This window comes from Python bivittatus, unplaced genomic scaffold (assembly GCF_059951505.1).
Source record: "Python bivittatus isolate LINGU-HERP-01145 unplaced genomic scaffold, Pbiv_v1 ctg000220_np1212, whole genome shotgun sequence".
Lineage (NCBI taxonomy): Eukaryota > Metazoa > Chordata > Lepidosauria > Squamata > Pythonidae > Python > Python bivittatus.
Window position 1 is genome coordinate 32899497 of NW_028277048.1, and position 25552 is coordinate 32925048.

Genomic DNA, 25552 nt, shown 5'->3' on the forward strand with positions numbered 1-25552 from the left:
CAGTCCCAAAATAAAGATTAGCAATATGGGTAATCAAAATCTTTGACATGGCATTAGCCTGATTTTTTAATCAAGGAGGAAGATTGATGCCCTTTATGGCAAAATATTGTCAAAATCTTCCTTTGCAAATGGACTGGTTGCCTGGCTATGTTTAAGGTGACCAAAATAATGGCAGAAGAAGACATTCTTAATATAGATTATGTATAACTGGCCTCCTTCATTTAAGCCTTGTAGTTATGAATGTAGATAAATGTCTCTTAAGTGATACAAATAGCTTAATAATTTAGGAAATGTCACAGATACAATATGTTTATAGAAGTATATTTTTTTATGGAAATACATGTTTTTAATTTGAATAATGTATGCCATCTTGAGCTCCTGAGTGAAAAGGTAGGATATAAATCAAAGAACTATCAAAAGCTTTAATAGTGCTGAATGGTCTCTTAATTTTTCTGTGTTTGAGGACTGTATTTGTGTTTGCAGCTCCATAATGCTGTAGCTGAGATGGAAAAAGACAAGTTTGAGCTCCAGAAAAAACACACAGAAAATATCCAAGAATTGTTGGAGGATACAAATGCACGTTTAAGTAAAATGGAAGCAGAATATTTGGCACAAACCAAAGCAACTGTAAGTGTTATGTAATGACCACAGATACTATTTATTTCGCACTCCAAATGGCAGCCTTCTTAAAAGGGGACTGCCAGTATTCTAAAATAATTCCTCATCCATATGCATGGTCTTTTCATCAGTTCCTTTATCAAATGACATTGAAGTTAGTGTACTAACTTGAATGCAGAAGTCTATCTCTTCACCCAGACAGCTGGGTTTGAGGCTTTATGTATCAGTGTTATCCTTTGGATGCAGCATATGGTGAAGTGTGTATGTGGATTTCATAAAGGAAATGTTTGTGTGTTCCAGATCAAGTCCATTTAATCGTCTTTATCACTGTTACACATTTATAGAAAAATAGTTTGGTGTTGCCCTTAAGGCTTATTCAAATATTTCTTGTTAATGAAGGTTGTGTTGGAAAAAAATTAGTACTCAAAGCTCCTTATACATAACAATATATATGGCAAGATATGGATACAGTCTGTCAGCAGGATTGAATTAAAGAACCATCAAAAGCAGACAGATCTTGCACAGCAGCTCCTGATTTTAATAATTAAACAAGGTAGAGTTCAAGACATGGCTTAAGATGAAAGACTATACTGTCACTGAAAATTAGTTTCTCTTTTCTGACTATTTCTGACTTTTTTTCTCTACCTGTTTTTCATGAAGTGTCATTTGTTGAGCACTAGCAACTTTTGCTGAGTGATGAGACTTATAAATTACATACTTGGAACATGGGTTCTTCCATTATATACTATTTGGGGCTGGATGTCAAACATTTTTATACCCTGAAAAAATTAAGGCTATGTAGCAATATACTACTAGTTACTGATTTTGCAAATGACTTAAAAAAAATGTCACTTTTTGGTATCTATATTTTTTTCTTGATTTATTACTTCCTGTTTTGGCACAGGGTAATTAATATTATTTAGTAAGTAAACCTAAATAATACAATAAATAGTTTATTTTAAGTGTCAGATTGCATTTTGTCATTCAGTTATAATAAAAAGAAACAAATATTTTCCAGACTTACAATACAATACCCCGGAGAAAAGGGAGGGAAAATTAACAATAATTATAATGGAAGGGGAAAATATGATTTATAAAATAGACTTCTGGACAGATTAGATGCTACTTTCTGTATCTAGTTTGCAAGGGTCTAATTTTCTTGCTCATACCTTCCTCTCTTCTTGCTTCTTCTCAGTAGAAGATAAAATCTGATACAGCTAATTTTTTGTGGTAGGTAGCAAGTTCCCGCAACAAGGAGCAATGTAGATGGATGCAGTATTTTGCCTGATTATATATTGGTTTCTACCAGAGAGAATGGATTGGGTGCAAGCCCTTTATAATTGTAAATAGAAAATAAATCTCTATACAACTTGTATTTTAAAACATTGAAATATAGGTTATTAAAATAATGCTTGTTTAATATAAAATTATTAAATAATTAAAACTATTACTCTGTTTTTGGGAATACGGTCTCTTTTTTTGCTATTCAAAATCTTAGAGCAGTTAGTGGCCTAAAAAGTATTTATTTTTTACTAGAATTTTGGATATAATGGCATGGCAGGTAACTACCCTCAAATATTCCATTGTTTCTTCCTTCAAAATACTCAAGAAAAACAATCTGATCTTGTTATGGTATCAGAGTAGATAGCATTTTGCTCTTAATAATGAACTTAGAAAAATACAATACTTATAATTCATATATCATTGCAGTGATATTCCATAAGTGCAAATCTGCTTAAAGAATAAATTCAATAATGGTTCTGTTTGAATAGGTGATGTCGTGATAATACTTGATGTATCTTAATTATAACATACTGCTTAACTTTCAACCACATCTTTAGATTTTGAAGCTGTGGTCCTCTGATTGTACTTAAATAAAATTATAAAGATTAACCTTATAAGACCTACAGAGCCTTTGTTAACAATGAGTTTTCTTCAAAACAGAATTATTTTTAATTAGAATTCAAAGTACCTTACAAAAGTGTTTTGTTGTTTACTCTGAGAATCTGAAAAGGAAGCCTGTAGAAAAAATGAGAGCTATACAAAGCTTCTGCTTAATTTTTCCTTGTGGTCTCTGCATGTTGCATAAAGGGCATCTGTGCTTGGGAAGAGTTTCCATTTAGAATATTCTAGAACTAACCTACCTTTATCATTCATTTCATCTTCAGTTTTTTTAAGTTTGATAATGAACAAATCTCTTTGGAATGTCCCCTTTGGTATCAGTTAACTTTTTTTTTTCTTTATGTAGTTCACTTAGGTAGTCTGAGTTATTCATTTTCATTTGACATTTTTACTACTATTCAGGCATTCTGGGAGATTCCTCCCTCAACCCCCCCCCCCAAAAAACCTGTCCTCCAAAATATTTGCAGTGTGATGCTAAAGTTCCAGTTATGTATGATCGTTCCTTGTGACTTCCTTGTTTGGAGAAGGGATTTATGTACACATACTCTGAGTGGCACCCAGAAGAGAAGAATCTGAACAGAAATAGGGAAAACAGTAGTGGATGAAGAGAGTGAGTAAAAAACCAACCAAACAAAAGTTTGTAGAACTTGTATCTTATTTCTCATAGTTTGTTGCATGAGTATTTTGCATTTTTAGCTGAGATTAAAAAGTTGTGATAATCATCAATGAGCAAAAATAAATTTGAATGCCACATTTGTCACCTCATTCACTTAGCACAGCATAATTATTCTAAATATATTGACCCAAGCCTGCCTATATAAATTGTGTCAAACAATTTTGTTTTAAATGTTCTTTTACTTTCATAATTCTAGTTTTTCTGGTTATGACAATGAGCAAGTAGCAATGTTATCTTCACCTAAACCTTCTGGCTCCTAATATTTCAGTAGGAATTGCTCATCCATTTTCAAGTAAATCATGACAACTATAAGTAGCTTACGTTGGTAGCTTACTGTTAAAATGAAGTAGAAACCAAATTCAGTTTACATTACATTATTATGTTCTGTCCTGTTTCAGAATACATTTTTAAATCCTGGCATAAGTTGAGCCCTTCTTGGTATTACTTGTGACAAATGTAATCATTTCTAATAATTTCCCACTATTACAAATTTTTTTAAAATCTGGTAGTGGAGATAAAAGTGAAGTTTTCAGAAAGAGGAACAGGATAAAACTTGTAGGACTGTATTATTGTGCCAACAAAAGAGACAGTGTTGTTGGCAGTTTGTGGCATATGGTTTTTAGTATCCTGGCATGGCTGCAGTTCTGCTGGTGTAAGTCAGCAAATGGAGTGAGAAAGGGGGAGAAGAAACCCAATTTTGGCCTTGAAGGGCAGCTGTGCTGTGACCAGGGCTGATGAACTGACCTAGTTGCTAACTAGGGCTGTTGTGGGAAGATGTAGAGACAGCAGTCCCATTGGTCCAGCCTGATATATAGGTGTTGGGGACTAGAGCCTAGGGGGACCACCTACCTCCTCAGTTGCTGCAGGACATGCTGCCTGTCTGACCCAAGATTGGAGAGAGAGAGGAGGAGAGGAGAGAAAATGACTGTGCAAAATGGAGTGGTTGAAGAGAAAAGTTGGAGAGTGAAGTTACATAAGTGTGCAGAGCAGTTGTCGGTTGTTGGCTGGGAAAGGAGAAGAGTCCATGAGTGGCTTCCCTGGAAGAACGGAAGTAAAGACCCAGAGAGACAACATCGTCACACAAGACCCAAGATGGGAAGACGAGGTTTGTCAGTCATTGTAATGGTATGTGAGAAAGACCTTGAGAGATGGGGCAAAGAGATGCTACCTAGGGAATGGTCAGATAAGAAAGGGCATAGCCCACAGCTGCATAATGGGCGGAGAAAGAAGATCAGAAGGGACCCTCCCTAACTTCTCAGACTGTAAGGAGTCAGTGGGAGATTTATACTTTCAGACTTGCAAGGTTCTGTTAATGTAGCCTTATGATAAAGTAGAATTGGCTCATCTTGTTGTGTTTCCTGTCTGGTCTACCTGGTAAGGCTGGCAGTCATTGGTGAAGCCCTGGTCTCTGGGGAAGGACTGGGCAGAAGACCCTGAGAGAGGTTCTTCCTCCAATAGATAGGCAAGAGGTGTTTGCTGAGCAGATCCAGGAGAAAGTCATGTCGTGCTAAACACACTACAGTAAATCCAGCCCCTTCCTTTCTTTTCACTCTCTCTCTTGTCAAGCCCAGAAATTGGGGAGGGAGACAGAGCTAGAGGAGGATAGTCTCTGGGAGGGAGACTTAGGAGGAAACCTGACACCAGGTGAACACCAGGATTGTGTTGTATATGCCTGTTGTAAATATTGGTTGTAAATCACTTCACAGTAAATAGTAAAAAAGCATGAAAGCCTCCACTGTTTTGTTTTTCTGTGTCAGTTGCCACCCATGTAAAGCAAATTACACCTTCAGTTCAAAAAGAAGGTTGAAACACTGACACAGTTAAACCCTTAAAGTACAAATATTGCCATCTGAAGAACTGTGGATATGGATTAGCCATTAAGTAGGAGCTTAGCTGTTCCTGTTTTTACTCAAGAAAGGTAAAAGAACATTCATATTTATTGAACAGTTGCTTATCTGGCAGTGAAAATTAGACATTGTAGAGCCTACTAATATTCTGTCAAATAGTTCAGTTACCATGTAAATTAATTTTTTAGCATCGATTTGAATTGAAGCAGTAACATTCTCCTCTGAAATGTATTTAATATGCTTTCCGTGGTTAGTATCCCATTTTATTGCTTATTTTTCTTCAACTATTGTTAAAAGAATTGCACTTCAATGTGCTTAGAGTAACTTTATTACGAGTCAGTAATATAACCTTGCATTTCCTATTACATTCTTTGTTCATATTCTTTCCTTTGTAGCAAGGAATACTTACAAATTTAAACATGATTTGCTATCCTTATTTCCCCTTTCATTTCTACATATTGATACTTTATCATAATTGAAAGATATGTATAATTCTCCTCTGTATAATCCCTGTGTCTTCCGTATAGTGAGGATTTAAATCTTCCAAATTCTTGTAATTTTTTAGACCAACCCACCAATCCTAATACAGTTTGTATGGGTACATTCCTAATTGTAGCTGTTTTCTCTCCTTCACTGAAAATTTTCTTTGCACAAATTGGCACCTAATTATGTTCCTTATTAAGATTGTATACATCTCTTTCTTTTAAGGGAATGCTTTTTTAAAAGAGATCTTTACTTGTATTTACATAATTTCTCCTTAGCTTTTGTTCTTTTTTTCATCTAATTATCTTTTCACTCTTTTTTAGGTTCCATTCTAAATACATGCAGAAATATTAGTAAAAGTAAAATATTAACTACCCCAAAAGTGACCACACATTTCTTTACTGCACATGCACTTATACAGAATTTTGATTATCCTCCCATTTATTTATTCTGAGCTGGCTTGTCTCCTTATTTTGCCTATTAAGAAAGGTAAGGAATTAATGGATGCCTGAAAGCTGCCTTGGAGTTCCCCACTGAGCCAGTCTCACTAGCCCTTCATCTTTACCAGTGTTGTCCAGACTTGGCCACTTTAAGATGAGTGGACTTCAACTCCCAGAATTCCCCAGCCAGCCATGGAGTTGAAGTCCACTCATCTTAAAGTGGCCAAGTTTGGACAACACTGATCTTCACCATTGGGATCTTGAAGATATGGGAGATACTTTTCTCACCTTGTGCTTGTGGGGGTGGAGCTTCAGAATGAAGAGAAGGGATTCAACAAGAATCTCCATAGAATCAACACAGGGGCTTAATGAATTACTGTATTTTTCCGACAAGACGCCCCCATGTACAAGACGACCCCCACTTTTCCAACCCAAAATTAAAAAATCAATATTTTAAAGATAGTGCAGAACACATTTTTATTTAGTAATTAGTTAACATTTACCTGATACACTCGGTGGGAGGAGGTCCAAACCGTCTCTCTGCAGCTCTGTTTCCAGGCTCTTTTGCATAACTGATTACATTCAAGCACGAGTGAAACTGCAGATAGCTTGTCTCTGCAAACAGCCTTCCTCTAATTGGTTTGTTCAGCATCAGCTGACGTCAGTTACATCAGGCTTGTGATTGGAGGAAGTCTGTTTGGGAGACAAGCTATTTCACTCGTGATTGGAGGCTAGCAATAGGAGGAAGCCTCTCTGCAGAAACAAAGTGTGGGGAGTTTTGCAACCGCGCGATTCTCGGCTGACTTCCTTGAATAAGACACCCTTCAGTTTTTAGGGTAAGGATTTTAGAAAAAAGTATCGTCTTATAGTCGGAAAAATACGGTACATTTGTTTTACAGGCTGAAAAAGGGGCTGTGTAACTTCTGATGGTACAAGCTCAGAGACTGACACTCTGTTTCTTACACACACACACGCACACTCCTCCCCTCTATGCAGTAGAAAAACACAAAATACAGTGGTACCTCGGGTTACGAACGCCTCTGTTAACAAACTTTTCGGGTTACGACCAGCTCCGGCCGCAAAAATTTACCTCGGTTTGCGAACTCCGCCTTGGGGTACGAACAGGATACGCGGCCATTTTCCCTCCCGTGACACGGTCCGCAGCCATTTTTCCGCCCCTGACACGTCCGCGGCCATTTTCCGCCCCTGACACGTGGTCCGCGGCCATTTTTCCGCCCCTGACACATGGTCCATGGCCATTTTTCCGCCCGACATGTCCGCGGCCATTTTCCGCCCCTGACAAGTGGTCCGCGGCCATTTTCCGCCCCTGACATGTGGTCCGCAGCCATTTTTCTGCCTCTGACACATGGTCCGTGGCCATTTTTCTGCCCCTGATATGTCCGCGGCCATTTTCCACCCCTGATACGTGGTTCGCGGCCATTTTCCGCCCCTGACACGTGGTCCGTGGCCATTTTTCCGCCCCTGACACGTGGTCCGTGGCCATTTTTCCACCCCTGACACGTGGTCTGCGGCCATTTTCCGCCCCTGACACATGGTCATAGGGAGGGGGACTCTCCCTCCAAGCAATAGCCGCCTCCCTGTCCTCCACGCCAGATTACACGGTAATTACATTGAACCTTATGGGGAAATTTCCTTCGGGTTGCCACCAATTCGGGGTGCGACCAGAGTCACGGAATGAATTAAATTCGTAACCCAAGGTTCCACTGTAGTAGATATTGGTATATAGATTCTTATATACCTGCAATCTGGTTTTAGTCTCAAGACTGCCAGAAGAAGAAAAAAGGTTTCTTGGTTATTTCCTGCCTCAGAACAAACAGAAGGAATCTTATGTTTCCTATCTGAAAACAAAAAAAGTGCAGTCTTATTTTTAGGGAGCTATCAGTTTTATAGTTTCTTCCCTTAAAAATCACTACAGCTTCTCCCCCCCTCCCCCCCTTCTTTTTTGAATGAATGCAGGCAACGTGGTTGGAGGAGGATTGGGAAGGACTGGACAGACTTTGGGGCAGATAGTGTGGGGAAGCTGGTGAGTACTGGCAGGGAGACCTGGGCTGTACACATTTACTACATTTCTCACATTCCTGAGTTAGTGGTTTTCTATACACAACTCATAGTATCGCCCTCTCTCCAGTTCATAATTTTGAATATTTCCTTGGAATAAAGTAACTAAAGTAACTTTAGTTATTTAAACTAAAGGAAAACTTAAGTAACTTTAGTTACTTAAACTAAAGGAAAATTTTTTTAAACTTTTTGCCTTCTGTCTACCACTACCACTTTGGTAGGTTGCAGTTGAAGAAATTAAAACTCTAGCCCCCAAGTTTACAAAAGTATTGACCCCCGGTAAATAACTAGCAGCATTCCAATGTGTCAGTACATTGTTAGAAAAAGTGCAACATGCGTACTTTAAGTTATATAGTCAACCAGTTTCTTCTCGTTAAGTTTATTTGAGCTAGATTTGCACTTAGTAAGAGCGCTTTTTCCTGTTGCTAGCACTCCTTTTTCTTCCACAGAAGCTCACCATATACATTTTCGTACAGTAAATTAACATATCAATATTACCTTGTTGACCTTTATCAAACATTGGCTATGGCATTCCAGTATGTTTTCTCTATGTAATGTGTTTCTTTAACAGCTTGGGAGAGAAATCCAGCATCTGGGTTTTTATATTCATGGAAGATTGAACTATAGCTCTTGTTTGTTGCCCATGCAGGCTGCTGTAAGAAGGGAAAAGGAGTCCCCAAACCCTAAGCATATCTATTTATCCCAAAATGTGTAGGTTATCTGCTGCCAATAAGCATGGCCTTAATTAAAAACCACATCTTTGGTAACTTGTTTTATTAGAAATCTGTTGAGTATTTGACATGTTTGTCAATAGCCAAATACGTGGTTTCACATTTCCCCTTGAGTTCAAGGTCAACATTCCTTGTTAGCTACAGCTTTCTAACTGTAGAACTGTATATTTAATCTGATCGTTGTCATTCACTTGCTCTGACCCTTTATGATCTGATGGATATTGTTTCACCAGAATTGTCTGTCAGTAACTGCCTCTTTGAGTTTTTGTAAGCCCATGTTTGTATCATCAGTGATGATATATAGCCATTGTGCTGTCTCGTGCCCCTTTTTCAATTGCCTTATCTGGTTTTTTGAAGGATCAAGCTCTTGTCCACCGACTCTTGTCTTTGCATTATGTTTCCAAACCATTTAAGCTTTAGATTTGTTATTAGTGCTTCCAGTGAGTAGTCTGGTTTTACTTCATCTAGTACTAAATTATTTATTCTTCTTGGGATCCAAGGTATTCTCAACAACTTTCTCAAGCACCACAATTCAAAGGCATCACTTTTTTTGTTCAGCCTTTCTGATGATCCAGTTTTCACAAATGTAAGTTATAATTGGGAAAACCAAAACCTTGACAATATGTACCTTTGTTATGATGTTTTTGCACTTTAATATTTTGTCTAGATTTGCCATAGTCTTTCTCCCAAGTAGCAGACATTTCCTTATCTCATGGTTTTAGTCACCATCTGTGTGGATTTTGAGCCTGTTTGGGTTGGATTGGCATTGTCTATTGACATATCTTAGTTTTTTAAAATACTGAGCAGTAGGTTGGCTTTTGCATTCTTTTCTTTCATCATCAAGAAGAGATTACTTAATCTTCCTTGATTGCAGCTATCAAAGTGATATAATCAGCATATCTGAAGTTTTGTCTTAGCAATTTTAATTCTGTGGATTCCTTGGGGTTCTTTGAGCTTGGTGGTTTTCTTGCAGACGTTTCGTTACCCAGCTAGGTAACATCTTCAGTGCTAGAATGGAGTTGAGTTTGCTCTCTGTTTATATACAGCGGCTTGCCCTGCCTGTGTTGGTGGGTTCCCCCCCCCCCCCGGGTAGTTCCTTGATTGGAGTTTTGTTTACTGCTTGATTGTATGTCTGGTGATAATCTTGGTGTTAATCTTTGCTTATCTGGGTGATGATTGCTGATGAGGAGATGTTCTGGTCTTTTGTTTTCTTTTTATTGTCCCTTTTGAATAGTGTATAGGTGTTGTTTATGTGCCTGTTGATGGCTACCTTGTACCAAGCTTCCAGGAATCCCTTGCATTTTGGGATTTAGCTTGGTCTAAGATGCTGACAGTTTCCCAGTTGAAACTATGTTTATGTCTGTCCATGTGTTGTGAGGTTTCTATTTATTTTCTGTAGTCCAGCATTTCTCATGGTATGGTCTGCAAATAAGTTAAATAAAGTGAGAGATACACATTCCTTTTCCAGTTTTGAACCATATTGTTTTTCTATTATGTGTAGGCAGATGAGGTTATCTGTTACACATATGTTTTAAAAGGCTACCCAGTTTGTTATGGTCTACACTTTTAAAGGTATTTGTATAATCAGGTGAAAAAACAGACATCTGAATTTGTCTAAGCTTTAATTCTCCCCTTTTGATGTTTCCAGTAAGCATGATCATACCAGAAGCTCAAGTTTCCCATTATCATCATTCACTAGAATCCTTGAGCCCTCCCATCATGTCAAAGTGGTAATTTCCCAAAAGGATGTTAATACTTACTTGGCCAATGAAGTACTTTCTCTCTGCTGTATCTTAGTTTTTGGCTTCTTATCTCAAGCCATTAACTTCAGCAATTGATTTGGGTCGTATTCTGCTAGAGAACATGCTTTTTAGAGGAAGATTCAGGAATGGTTGCCTATGATCTTGGCCTGGCCTGGCATTAATGCCTTGCTATTGCTAGCAAACAGAGATGTGATGTACTTCAAATCTGAAGTCAAACATGTATATCAAAATGGGTGTTAGACAGTATGCTGTGTTTGCTAGCACATTCTTAAAGAAGTTGTATCTTTTCCTGGTCTTGCATGGGAGCCATGTGATCCCTCCCAAATATGTGATACCCAGACCCACTTTGAAGCATCTTGTGCACTCTATTTTACCCTGTCAGCATCATCTTAACTGAGGTTGTACAACTGCTGTGAGAGTCCAGAAAAAAACGGCTTCTTTGAAGTGGCACTGATAGGTGCCACTGACAGGTACCAAATGTATGCCCACTCCAAAGTAGTTTTTAGATTCATATCCAAAGCTCAGCAGATCCCTGTTAGCCAACCATTTCTACTAGGTATTGTAGTTGTAGTTCAGGGTTGAGTTTCTTCATCTCTTACTTTGTATATCATTTTACTATTTTTTTAATGCAGAGCACTGAGGAGAAAAACTCTGTTTAAGTGGAAGAATATTCATTATTTTGAAGTCTGTCATTCATTTTTAAATGTATAAGGCTGATGTAATAACTGCCAAATGTATTTGTTTTAAGAATATATTAAAAGTTATTTGGAATTTATATAGACTTAGAATATGATCCATCCTTAATGAAGTGCAGCATCTGGAATATAAGGTGCTCTCTTGATGTTGCATATGTTTGAACATAAATGTCACTTGGCTTGATAGTTGAAATAGGAATTGTGCACTTGCTAATCATATTTCTTAACCAACAAAAACTGCTTTCGTGTTTTGAGATCTCTTAGTCTCAGTATTTTCTGAGTCATCTGTAGATAATGTACTGAATAGCACCTGATACGTGCATGAATGTATCTCTAATATAGTTCTTCACTTTATTTAGAACCAGATGGTCAAAGAGCTAGAGGCCCGAGTCCATCAGTTGACAGTGGAAGCTGAAACAAGTAATTTGCAGCGTCAGAAATTATCTCAAGAGAAAAACAATCTGGATCAGTCTTACCAGGCTGTACGTGTGGAACTTGAAGAAATCAAGGCAAGGTAGTTAATTTTTTTTCCTTTCACTTATGGGTGTGTAGTATATTCTTTACCACAATTTATAAAGTGTTGGTATTGAGTAATTGTGGAGGTATAGTAGAATTAACAGTACTAGTACCATCTGAAAAGTGATAATAAAATCTGCATTTTGACTTTTGTGAAGGTCTGGCTTTCTTTACTTGCATATATAGTTTATTACTGTGAAATAGTTACCTCATCTGTTGTTTACATTTTGACATGATGAATCGATGTGAATTAAACATTGTAACTGCTGAACAAAATCAGGTATTCTGATCCACTATTTCTTAATCTTGAAATCAGTGATGACAGTGGGAAAGCTACAACTTCTAGGTTTCCTGTGTGGGTCTATTGCGGAAAAATTGGAGAGACTTATAGCATCATAAATAATCAATTGGAAAAGTTTTATTTCACAAAGAAATGAAATAAACCTCTACCAAATATACCATGGTAATGTAATTTAAATTACTTATTTTTGGTACAGAGAAATCTTTCCCTAGCAGTTCTGTAATATCATCTAGATCATGGTTGCATAAACAAGATTTGAACTGAGTGTACGGTACACATTGTTATACGTAGTATATTTTTGTATACTTTTAAAATGGTACTGTTTTACTTCTAAAATAAGATTTGTCAGCGATAAGTGATTATTTCCAACTGACTTGACTAATCTATAACGTTTGACTACACATAGTGAGTCATATGCAGTTATTGACATTGGAATATTGTAGCCTTCACCAGTTACAGTTTTATAAAATCAGTTCAAGTTTTGATAAGATTATTATATTAAGTGTGTTCAAAATGATCTTCCATGACATGTCTGCACTAACTTTGTCATCAAATATTTTTAGGCGAAACTCACTTCAGAAAGAAAGAGGGCGCATAATGGAAGAATATGAACAGAACATTAAACAGTTACGAAGCAAGTATGATCTTGACCTAAATTTGATGAAGAAGGAGCATGCTCTTTCTGCAGTGAAGGTAGGTGTATTCTGTCATAAATGTGGATGGTGTGCTTATCAACGATACTATATATATAAAGCAAAAAATTCTCATTATTAATTTCTGGAACTTAAATCCCATAAATGCTTTCATAAATGTGACTGATTTTACTCATCTGAAACTTCTCATCATATGGAAGCACGTTTTTAAGGCTTAAACACAAGCCTTGTACTTTGATTTGTCAGGTATTACTATAGCTACTCATAATAGCCACTGATACATGTAACAGTTAAGCATTTCTCAGAATTCCTGCTGCCTGACATACTTTAAATATGGTCTGGTACTCCGGTTCTTACCTGCTGTTTTTAGCTTTCCTCTCTTTTCTCCCCTGTTTTGTGAAAATTGCTCAGCTACTTTTATCACATTCCCCTTTTTCCCCTGTAATAATATTACTGAATTGTATTTAGATCTGGTCATTGACTGTAACAAAGGATTTGATTTGATTTGAAACATGAATTTCCATTTTATTAGATAGCTGTCCGTGAAATGTGATTGAAATTATTTGGTATTTGACTGTATTGTACCCATGTCATATTGTCTTTACTATATCCTTTCTGACTATGAAAACAGTCCCATTCCTTTGTTTTTTGTGTCCTGAGTAGTAAACAGTATAATATTCTGACTGAAAGTGTCTAGTTCCAGTCCTTTTCAATTCACTGATGCCTTATAAGGTGTCAGTGTGTACTCAGATCACTTCATATTTCACTGTGTTGAACTTTCTCATGTTCATACTTCTTACTTTCCATGTTCCCACTGCAATGCTATCTTTGTAGCTTTGGATTTTCTTTTCCTGCATGGCAACATCAACTAAGTGTCTGGAAAGCTTTAATCTAGCCACATCAAAAGCATTGCTAGTATTCTGAAAGATCCTCAGCCATTCTTCAATAGCATATTAAGTTGCATTGGACCCAAGGGGCCCATCATCTGGCACTCAATCACTTTATCTTGTCTATCTATTTGGTTTTCATAGTAAAATACAGAAGTGGCTGATCATTGCCTTCTGCTGTGCAGTATGGGATGATATCTTTGCCACTGTCACTAAATTGATCATCCATTTCCAGCACCTTCCTGTATTGCTATTGCTGATACAGATAACGTGTTTGCTTTAGCTGGGCTCTTTGGGTGACCTACTAGAAGTATACACACTTGGCATACACTCCTGGTGTGCTTAACTCACCCCACTTAGAAGCACCTCTCTCCCCACCCACACACATCCAGTAGGTTAGCATAGAAGGACTTCGGGTGGTTTGAATGGATAACATCTCTAAATTGTGTATCCAGTCAGTGGTTATATCAAATTACAAAGTTTGCATTTAAAAGCTTTCATGCCTTTTATTTAACTGTTTATTATATTTGATAACTACAGGTAATTCCTGGATTAAGAATGCCCAGTTTAAGGAGGACCCATAGTTAAGAATGGAACCTACTGTAGCAAAATTCAAAGTTAAATACGCAATGATTTGAGTTAAATATACAATGGTTCAAGTTAATTACGCAATACTACTTATACAGCATTATACAATAATACTGTTCTGGCATACATAAACATTCTACTTAAGGACAGACCTTGGGAACGGAAGTCATTCTTAAACTGGGGACTACCAATCAAACAACTCTGCAGGCAGCATACAGTAAAGTAACAACAAAGCAAAAGCAGCACCCCCCACCCTTCCCAATTATATAAACAATGCCTAGGTACAGACAAACATAAGTTCACAGATAAGCAGCCACAGCCAATCAAGTAGAGTTGACTGATTGATGAAATAAAAAACATTTTACAAGTAGTCCTCAGGTTATAATGGCAGTTGGAACAGAGAACTCTGTCACTAAGTGATATGGTCATAAAGCACAATGTCACATGACTGCGCTGCTTAGTGATGGCAATTCTGGCAGTCCTGGTTGCTGTCATTAAACAAGGACCATGCGGGTCAAGTGAGGACTTCATGTGATTGCTACTTCTGACTTCCTGCTGGCTTCCCCATTGACTTTGCTTGTGGGAAGCCGAAAGGGAATGTTGGAAATCATGATCACGTGACCACAGCTCACTGTGACATTGTAATTGTGAGCCTGGCTCTGAGCACCCAGATAGCAATCACATGACCACAGGAACGCTGTGACAGCTGGAACTCTGAGGATCTGTTGTAAATCCCACTTGTTCAGGGCCGTCATAACTTTGCACTGTTGCTGACCGAGGACTACCTATAGCAGTTTTCTGAAATACGAGAAAATATGCTGACATTTGGCCCTCCAAGGGAAATGTGTTCTATAATATACTAGCTGGTACAGAGAAAGCCTGCAGCCTGGTCCAAATACCATAAACCTCACAGAAAGGAAGGACTCTCAGCATGCCCTCTGGAGATGATTGGACAAATAGATTATCTCATTCCTTTTACTTTTTAAAACGTAACTTTGAAAAGTATAGCTATTTCTGCCAAAATGAATGCAAGACCAACATTACCCTTTCCATTAAATCTTTACAGGCAGCAGATGTGATTGAAGAATTAGAGCAGTGTGTGTCTCAATTAAAACAACAGTTACTGGAATCAGACCATCAAAGGCAGCAACAACTGAGGGTGAGCCCTGATTTTTCACTGAGGAGAATGATGAGCCCTTTCTGTTTTTTTCCTGCAATTTATAGAAAGAGAGAGAGAATGTTCAAGTGAGAGTTACTGGAGGCCTTGAAAATACTGTGAGCAAAAATGATGGAATATGTTCTTATTTCAGGCTAAAGCCTTTAAAGAATTTTTTTCTCATTTCCTTGTTTCTTGAAATGATTTGAAAAGTGTGCTTATCAGTGTCTATCCTACATTTGTATAAATTAGTGCATTAGCATAAACCTGTTGCTTTGGTGCCTCATTGAAAGCATTCTTGGTTTGTTCTCTTATTCCTTATAGCAGGGGTAGGGAACTTACAGCCTTTCAGAATTTTTGCCCTACATCTCTCAGCATTCTTCACACTGGCTGTATTGGGTGACATTTAAAATCCAACAATGTAGGAGTCCACAACTTTCCAATTACTAGCAATAACAGGTCAGCTGAGGCGGACCTGCACTGCTCTCTCAGACTGCTACCACATTTTGCACATCCTGCCTATATGCCTTACTGTGCTAGCATGTATGCTTATGTCAGGGGAGGAGCAGAACCCTTTAAAGCAGTGTTTCTCAACCTTGGCCATTTTAAGATGTGTGGACTTCAGCTCCCAGAATTATCCCAGAATTGCTGGCTGGGGAATTCAGGGAGTTGAAGTCCGGACATCTTAAAGTGGTCAAGGTTGAGAAACCTTGCTTTGAATAAAGGACCTGATTACTTCAGAAGGGGGAGATGTTGGCAATAGAAGTTCAAGGACTGGTATGGTGGTAGAAGCTGCCCCAGGAAAAGAAAAGCAGAGGAAAGATGGAAAAGGATAACTCTCTAATGTACTTGAGGAGAAAGGCAAAGGGCTAAGATTGATTCTGCATGCTTTCAACAAAAGGGTTATGTGCATAGTTCTTATATGAGACTAGAACTGAGGACATTCTCAGCTCAGTTTCCCATCCCTTTCCTTGGCAAATTTATCACCAGTTCTAACTGATTACCTACTCTGAGAAACTGACCTTCTCACTATTCATTGAGAACTATACAGTAGTTATAATTTCTTGAATTATATTTTAGTTTATGCTGAAAATATTAATAATCATAATTTTCATTGACTCAACTATTTTCAGGAACAAGAGCAAACTTTTCTGCAAGAAAAAGCTAATTTAGAGAGAATTCATGAAAAAAAGGTAATCATGAAAAAATTGTATTTCATCTACACAGGATATCATGTGAAGCTGATAAGTTTACTTTTATAAGCCATAATATGGAAATATTGGGCAGAAAAGGGATATAAAGTTGGTGAACTTAGAAACTCTAAAAATAAACATTTAGCAAGAATGAACCTATTAATATTTTCAGAACAATGATACTTTGCCTGAGAAATATATTCATACTTGGCTATGTTTAAGTTTAGGCAATGTAAGTTTAGATAAAAATGAACTTCATATTCTGGATTTTAAAGAATCATGTTTGATAGTATTTAAGATCCTTGATCACCAGGTATTACTGACAAGGCTACAGTTCTTGGGCATCACTAGCAATGCTTTATCTTGGTTTCAGTCAGATCTCTCTGGCTGTTCTTTTCATTTATAGTAGCCTCACTGTATTCCATGGTGTTCCCTCTTTCAATATGTTGTTAGTTTTTAACTTGTTAATTTTGATTGTGGTTAGATTACCCAGAGAGGGGGTGTGTTATAAATAAAATGTTTATTTGTTTCTTTGAATTTATTTTCTTTGGAATTGGAGAGGGATACTGAGGAAGTAAATCCTGCTAAATCAGACTATCAGAACCTCCAATATCACTGTAAATAGTTTTCTTTGTTATTTAGAATTCAAATGTTTAATGCTTTAACAGAAATATTGACATATTAATTTTTTTTTTTAAGTTGAACTACATAAAGTATCATCTTTTGGCCTTTGAAAGCTGAAATCAGTATGGTGACAAGGGTTTAGTAGGGCTGCAACTTTGAGGACTCTTTAAGAACTTTTTTCCCCAAATAGAAGTTTCAGACTATAGAATCCCTGCCAGTCAGATTAGAGATAACTAGATTAGATTAGAACAACAGTCACACTTTATTAAGGCAGCTTCCTGTGTGAACAGCATTTAGCTTCTTTCCTGATTGTTATAATTCAACATTGATTTTTAGAGGTAATGTGAACATGATTCTGGAAACAGCTATAGTTTGTTAGATCCTCAGTCTAAATTTCAATAGCCACAGTTCAAAGATGTGACATATGCATACAAAAGTAATATTAATTATGCTTTTTGATAATAGTTTTGTGCTGCAACTGTTCAGCTGCAGAAGTGGTTTGTAAGTATAGTCACTTGGGTGAGATAGGTGGCTGTAGAAATTAAATAAGTAGTGTGGAAAACAGCTGTTATGAAAGGAGAAAAAGACGTTCTCAAGTCTATACACAGTTCTTTGCAATGCAAGCATATTACATTTTAAAATTTTAGTTATACCAATGTGGTTATTCAGATGTTATTAGCATGAGTTCAGTAGCAGTTCAAAACAGTTTTTAAGATATGTAATTTATTTTCAGTGCAAATAAATGTCTTAAAAATCAGTTCTTATGAATGGTTTTTGACTGAACGAAGGGAATCATAAAATATAATGCAACAGAACTTAAAATAATTCACAATTAATCCACAATAATAAAACATTGCAATAATGAATAATAGGTAAAGAGCATAGGATTACAGTAGGAAGGGGTTTTAGAGGCCATCTAGTCCAGACCCATGCTCAGTGTAGAATGTGTCAGAGTATTTCTGATAGATGTGTCTGCAGTACTGATCTGCACTTGCTAATACTCAGTCTATTGCATTCTTCATTAGGTGAAGTTTCCAAACTCTGAAGTCAAGCCCTGCAGAGATTGTAGTTACAGAGATCTAACCTGAATAGTCCCAAAGTCTGAATGATAGTGGGTATGTCATAGTGCTTTCTTCACATGGTTTCTAGAATTAACTCTCTCCACTCCACCTTTTTTTTTAAAATTAGATTTACGGAACACAGAGTGACTTTGATAAAGAGAGAGTAGAGTTACACAAGAAGATACGGAAGCTGGAAGATGTTCTGAGGTAAAAAGAACGTTTGATGATGAAATTCTTTTTTGAGATGGCTTTAAGAAAGATTATATAATAATTTTTGCTGATGTTGTAATTGCATTTGCATCCAAAATTCATGGATTTGTCTGATGGCAAGATTTGTTGTTGTTGTTGTTGTTTTATACTGCATCTTCTGTTTGTTGGCTAGATTTTGTCTGTAAACATAAAAAATAGGTGCAATGTGAATACTCCTAATAATTATAGATGAAGATTTTATAGGTTAACAACACAAGTATTAATGTGGATTATATTAACTAGATTATACTCGCTGTTTGAATATGCTTAAGTAGCTGAGTCACAAAAAGTTCACAATATCAGTTCAAAGAAAAAAATCCTCAAATTTATGAATTAGACATAGGAGTAGATGCCTAAGCCCCAAGAAATCACTATAGATTTCATAGAAGAGATATTTAAGGTTAAGGGGATGTGTTAAGAAAAAAGAGAAAATTCTAAAGCTTTGTAAAAGCTGTAGATTGTAAAAGATTGTGATAAAGAAGAATAAAGCACCCAACTATAGTATTATGAATTTAAAAAATGGACTCTAAGCGGAGATACTGCAGAAATGTTAGGTTTCTCATGATTTTCACTATCTTGCCTTCATTTTACTTATACAGCTGAGGGTATTAGGACTAGAAAATGCTGGGAAACTCATGTAGTTTCTTCATGATTTTAATAATGTGTTTGTTTAGTGTCCTCTGTGTGAAGCACTAATTAACATTAAAAGAAAGCAGTATCATTCCTGCTTCTTTTTCCAGTCATGTATTGCTGAAAATGAATGGCATGTTCTCTCAGGGGCAAAAAAAAAAAAAAAAAGTGTGCACACATAGAAGAAACCATCTTTGTAGCAAATTATTCTGCTGCAATAGTTTCAGAAAGATTCATGCATACATATTCAGTGATATACTGCAATAAAATAAAAGATCTCAGTTCTTACAATAAAGTCTAGTTTTTAAGGAAGGAGAAGGAAAAAAAAAACACTTTTCCATTTTTGAACTTTTAAATATTCCTCCTATCCACACTGAATGCTTAAGTTCATGTTTGAGAGTGAAAGCCATATTTTAATGCAGAAAGAACATTTTCCTTTCCCTAATTCCTCTTAGCTGGCCCAATCTCACCCATCTCTCCCTTTGCGCTGGTCTGCCCACCAGACACCAACTTCCTTTTCCTACTTTCTCTTAGCCATTGCTACCGTACCTCTTTCTCTAATCCTTCTCTGCAAGACCTATGCACCAACCCAGTCGTCAGTCTTTCCAGCAGCTTTCCTGACTTCTTCCATTCCCATTTCATCCATTTCTTCCTACTTCCTCCATGCGGCCTTTGTGCTGGTCCCGCTGCTGATCTTCCCAGCACCTATCTTTGCCTACCATCAGTGTACAAACACTTCTGCCCAAAACTCTCAATTTTTGTTCTGAACATAGGGCATCTCAAACTGGTTGTCCCATGCACAGAATAGTTTGTGCACAGAATGTTTCCACATTCTTATATTGTACAGACTTGCAGAGGGGAAGCACAGGTTTAGTCATTTGTCACAATTCAATCCCCTTTTCCTTGTGTAAGCCAGCAGACATGTGCAGGAAAAAGCAGAACAAATTTAAATGGCTATATCGTGCATTCCCCAACTTTGCCTATGCAAGCCTACTGTTTTTCACTTTTTCCCAGTTTAATATGATAAGCCTTCTCTACCTAAATATTTGTGATTTTAAAGATTGTGAGTTTAACATTCTCTTGAAGATCACGAAAGGGGTAGATCAGCATGGCTTCATAGCTATTGGTTGTATTGGCTCCCCCCCTCCCACATTGCCTCTTGCAATGGCAGGAAGTATGGTTGCTTTTTATTTTTTTATTTTTGAAGTGGTCAGACTGTTATGAAGCACACAGTTTGCCTTTAAAGTTAAAGAAAAAAAGTACCCAAGAGATGGTGGCTTGAACATCTTGTTAACAATATATACTGCAGAACTGCTCTCTGAAAAATCAAGTATCTTTGTGTACACTTGCTAAATTTGTCATAAGGAGGAAAAGTTTGAAAGGACAGGATGGACACTAGCTCTATTAACAAAGATCTATAGTAGAGAATATATGCAGCTGAGGGTTGAACTGTGGAGTTCTTGCTGCTCTCTGAGCTTACAGACATTTCGTTTTCCACCTAGGTAATATCATCATTAGTAGCACCTAGTCGGGTAGTGAAATGTCTGCAGGCAAACAACCAAGCTCAGAGAGATCCAAGGACTCCGCAAGAATCTATGTAATATAATTTTTCTGCTCTAGTCAAAAAAGGAGGTACTCATGAGCCTCATAATGGATATTTTCCTCCTGGAGTGAGTAGCTAGGATAAATATCTCATTTATCATCATCTTCCCAAAGGGAAGAATTTTCTCACTCTTTAGACCAGGTTGCTACCAAGTAGAGTAGTCAGAGTGGATTAGGAGCCCCATCTTTTAGATAGAATTTTAGTATCTTACTCTTAAAATATTTTTATTAATTTATTTAGTCATTTTGTTTTTATCACTCAGGTTCTACTTTTAATATCCTGCTATTCATACTTACTGTATGATACTATAAATGCTATATGCGCTCCTGTTGATGTCTTAGAAATATTTGAGACTTTAAGGCATTTTTACTTTTCTTTCTAGATAACGTTTGTGTTTTTTTCCCCTATATCATGGCTTCCCATGCTTTATTCCTTTGTTCTTTTATTCTTTTTATGAAGTCAGCTGTTTAGTTTGTTGGTTAGTGATCATAATAAAGATTATGATTATTATGTTTATTTATACAGTATCTTCCTCCAAAAGTTTTAGCGAACTGGTGTGAATGATTTGGCTTATAAGCTTGCACAGTTATAAATTCAAATACCTATGTATCAGATTTAATTCCAGAGTAGGACTTCTGAATTTTCTTATGGTTTCTTCTTTGAATACTGCCACTATAACTTTGCCATTTCTATCAGTTATTCTCATGAATGACAGGGATGGGCATACAAATTAGTGTGATAAATTGAAAGAGATGAGCATATATAAGACATCAGTACTTTGACAACAACTTTCCTATATCAGCTTGAGGTTCTTCTTGCCAGACCTATCACAACATTAATTTTAGATAAATTGAAGATTTTTTTCCTGCTATAGCTTTCTTTGCCAATTAACTGTTGAACACTTTTCAGCTCTAAATAAGAGTTCAGGGTCTCAGCCTCAGGCTAGCTATACTGTGTGGTTGAGAATTTGGATGCAAACACAGGATTTTAAGCCAGTTAAGTTTTATTTCTTTGTTTTGATGCAATATTTAGGTGATCCACAAAACTAATTTCTAAAATTAAATATGAATTAATGTAAAAGAGAAAGGTACTATGGTACCTTTTTTCTTCAGGACAATTACATACCCCCAAAATAAGGTGAGACATTGTCTGTTAACAAAACTTTCTACACTTTATTGCCATTATGGACACTTTATATTTTGGAATGGCTCAACTAGGATGCTTCCAGGGAACTTTTTGTTCCTGTTTTCAGGAATAGGAATTTTTTGTTTTTTGTGGTACTGTTATATTCCTTTCAGTATTTTTCTGTATTCTGCTAATTCCTTATATTCCCCAAGCGCATGCTTCTACCTTTGATCTGATTTTGACTCTCATGTAGCCATCAAAGTCTGGTGGCATTAAGTAGTCTAGATGACCAAGAAGCAACAGTAGTAGCTTCTGCATAGTAAAAGGACACAAAAGCTGTTACAACTTCCTTATGAATATTTAGAAGGACATGGGTCTGAAGGCATTCCTCTGTAATGGCTCCCAGAACAACCTGTTCCTAGAAGTATGCCTGGTACCTTTCGGAAGGCATTTAAGACTGTCTTTGAACAGGCATTTGGGTAGGGATTGTTTGATAAATACTGTTTTTTATGTTATTTTGCTCTCTTTTAATTTTATCCTTTGTAAATTTCCAGTTGTTTTAAACCTTTTCAAATGTTAATAAATAAATAATAGATGAGAGCTCCCCCCACCTTGTCTGCATATTAAGATGGGTATTGTATTTGAAATCCCTTAAGTCTCTTCCTCAGATATGTATTTCTTCATTTATATAAAATATTTTTGCATCCTATAAACTGTTTTATTTAGCAGAAATATACAGTGGGGCAAAAAAGTATTTAGTCAGCCACCAATTGTGCAAGTTCTCCCACTTAAAAAGATGAGAGAGGCCTGTAATTTTCATCATAGGTATACCTCAACTATGAGAGACAAAATGAGGAAAAAAATCCAGAAAATCACATTGTCTGATTTTTAAAGAATTTATTTGCAAATCATGGTGGAAAATAAGTATTTGGTCACCTACAAACAAGCAAGATGTCTGGCTCTCACAGACCTGTAACTACTTCTTTAAGAGCCTCCTCTGTCCTCCACTCGTTACCTGTAGTAATGGCACCTGTTTGACCTTGTTATCAGTATAAAAGATACCTGTCCACAACCTCAAACAGTCACACTCCAAACTCCACTATGGCCAAGACCAAAGAGCTGTTGAAGGACACCAGAAACAAAATTGTAGACCTGCACCAGGCTGGGAAGATTGAATCTGCAATAGGCAAGCAGCTTGGTGTGAAGAAATCAACTGTGGGAGCAATAATTAGAAAATGGAAGACATATAAGACCACTGATAATCTCCCTTGATGTGGGGCTCCATGCAAGATCTCACCCCGTGGGGTCAAAATGATCACAAGAACGGTGAGCAAAAATCCCAGAACCACACGGGGGGACCTAGTGAATGACCTGCAGAGAGCTGGGACCAAAGTAACAAAGGCTACCATCAGTAACACACTACGCCGCCAGGGACTCAAATCCTGCAGTGCCAGACGTGTCCCCCTGCTTAAGCCAGTACATGTCCGGGCCTGTCTGAAGTTTGCTAGAGAGCATTTGGATGATCCAGAAGAGGATTGGGAGAATGTCATATGGTCAGATGAAACCAAAGTAGAACTTTTTGGTCTAAACTCAACTCGTTGTGTTTCGAGGAGAGAGAATGCTGAGTTGCATCCAAAGAACACCATACCTACTGTGAAGCATGGGGGTGGAAACATCATGCTTTAGGGCTGTTTTTCTGCAAAGGGACCAGGACGACTGATCTGTGTAAAGGAAAGAATGAATGGGGCCATGTATTGTGAGATTTTGAGTGAACACCTCCTTCCATCAGCAAGGGCATTGAAGATGAAACGTGGCTGGGTCTTTCAGCATGACAGTGATCCCAAACACACCGCCCGGGCAATGAAGGAGTGGCTTCGTAAGAAGCATTTCAAGGTCCTGGAGTGGCCTAGCCAGTCTCCAGATCTCAACCCCATGGAAAACCTTTGGAGGGAGTTGAAAGTCCGTGTTGCCCAGCGACAGCCCCAAAACATCACTGCTCTAGAGGAGATCTGCATGGAGGAATGGGCCAAAATACCAGCAACAGTGTGTGAAAACCTTATGAAGACTTACAGAAAACATTTGACCTCTGTCATTGCCAACAAAGGATATATAACAAAGTATTGAGATGAACTTTTGATATTGACCAAATACTTATTTTCCACTATGATTTGCAAATAAATTCTTTAAAAATCAGACAATGTGATTTTCTGGATTTTTTCCCCCATTTTGTCTCTCATAGTTGAGGTATAGCTATGATGAAAATTTCAGGCCTCTCTCATCTTTTTAAGTGGGAGAACTTGCACAATTGGTGGCTGACTAAATACTTTTTTGCCCCACTGTAACACTCCATAAATAGTATGAATCATACAAACATTGCATTGGATACATAATTTGCTGCCTGGCTACTAGTAGGGACACTCCTTCAGGGAAGTTCCATTTGGGATATTTTGTATTTAGTGAGAAAAGAGGGAAGTAATTTTTTTTTTAAATTATTCTTTCCTCTGGAGTCTTGGATACCAATACTAAAGTATTTCAGAGGGCACCCCAAGCCTATATTGCACATTTTACTTGCCCAAATCAGAAATGTTCAAAAATAATTTTCATATGTGTCGGGCAAATTCTGGATCCAAATGAGTATGTATTTATTTTTCAATATTACCTATAGAACTATCCACACAAACATTCTGAGAGGTCCAAAATGCTGGAAAAAGCTACTAAATGTATCCATTTAACTTGTCTATTGCTGCATCAACATTCTTCCTGCCTGCCCTGAATGTTCTTCTAAGCCCAAGAGATTCCAACTGTTCAAAGTTGGTGAGGATGGCTGATCACTAAAACAATTCAGTTGAAGTCAGTGTTTTTTTATCACTATGAACAGGTATACAGGAAGTCCTTGATTTACAATGGCAATTGGGACTGGAATTTCCATCGCTAAGTGATGCAGTAGTAAAGAGCAACTGCATTGCTTAGCGATGGCAATCGCTGTGGTCCCAGTTGCCATCGTTAACTGAATCCCAAGATTATTAGGCAAGGCAACTTCCTGCTGGCTTTCCACAACCAAAGTCAAAGGGGAAGCCGGCAGGAAGTTGCAAGTCCCAGACTCACAGGCAGGTAAGTGGCTGCTGCTGGGTGGGGGAGGGAGTGAGGGTGTGGGCAGGGGAGTGGAGGAGGGTCATGGAGGGTGCCCAAGAGGCACAGGTTGGGAAGAGTGTGCAGGGGTGCGTGAGACTCACTGTACAGGTCAGGGAGGGTGCGTTAGGGTGCGAGAGGTTTTGTGAGTCAGGGAAGGTGTGCAAGAGGCACCCCACAGGTCAGGGAGGGTGCGCGAGGGTGTGAGGGGGTGCTCAAGAGGTGCCATGTGGGTCGGAGAGGGTTGAGGGTGTGTGTGAGAGGTGCCACGTAATTTGGGGAGGGTGCACAAGGGTGCATGAGTTGTGTGGGTCAGGGAGGGTGCGCGAGAGGCACTGTGTGGGTCAGGAAGGGTGCATGGGGGTGTGGTGTAGGTTGGGGAGTATGACACTTTGCCTGATTAAGAGTCCTGGAGAATTTGAAAGATTGCATACACTCTAATACTATTTTGTGGGAGGAGAGCTGTTTTAGTCCATGATGGCAAAAACTCGAGTCTGGTAGCACCTTTTTTAACTAACAAATTTTATTAAAAGGCATAAGCTTTTGTTTACTGCAACTTCATCAGCTGCAATTAGTTCAAATGGCTGATTTAATTCCATCAGT

At 37.7% G+C, this 25552-nt stretch overlaps 1 protein-coding gene across 6 annotated transcripts in view; it reads left to right on the forward strand.

Moving 5' to 3' along the window:
• The window catches only part of CEP112 (centrosomal protein 112), a 300158-nt gene that overhangs the window by 73592 nt on the left and 201014 nt on the right, over positions 1-25552 (forward strand). For all 6 annotated transcript variants that reach the window (XM_088138295.1, XM_088138299.1, XM_088138300.1 and 3 more), the window contains 6 exons: positions 484-627; positions 11594-11748; positions 12615-12744; positions 15246-15338; positions 16469-16528; positions 18341-18420. In XM_088138295.1, the coding sequence (XP_087994421.1) occupies positions 484-627; positions 11594-11748; positions 12615-12744; positions 15246-15338; positions 16469-16528; positions 18341-18420 (662 nt within the window). The remainder of the gene's footprint in view (positions 1-483; positions 628-11593; positions 11749-12614; positions 12745-15245; positions 15339-16468; positions 16529-18340; positions 18421-25552) is intronic.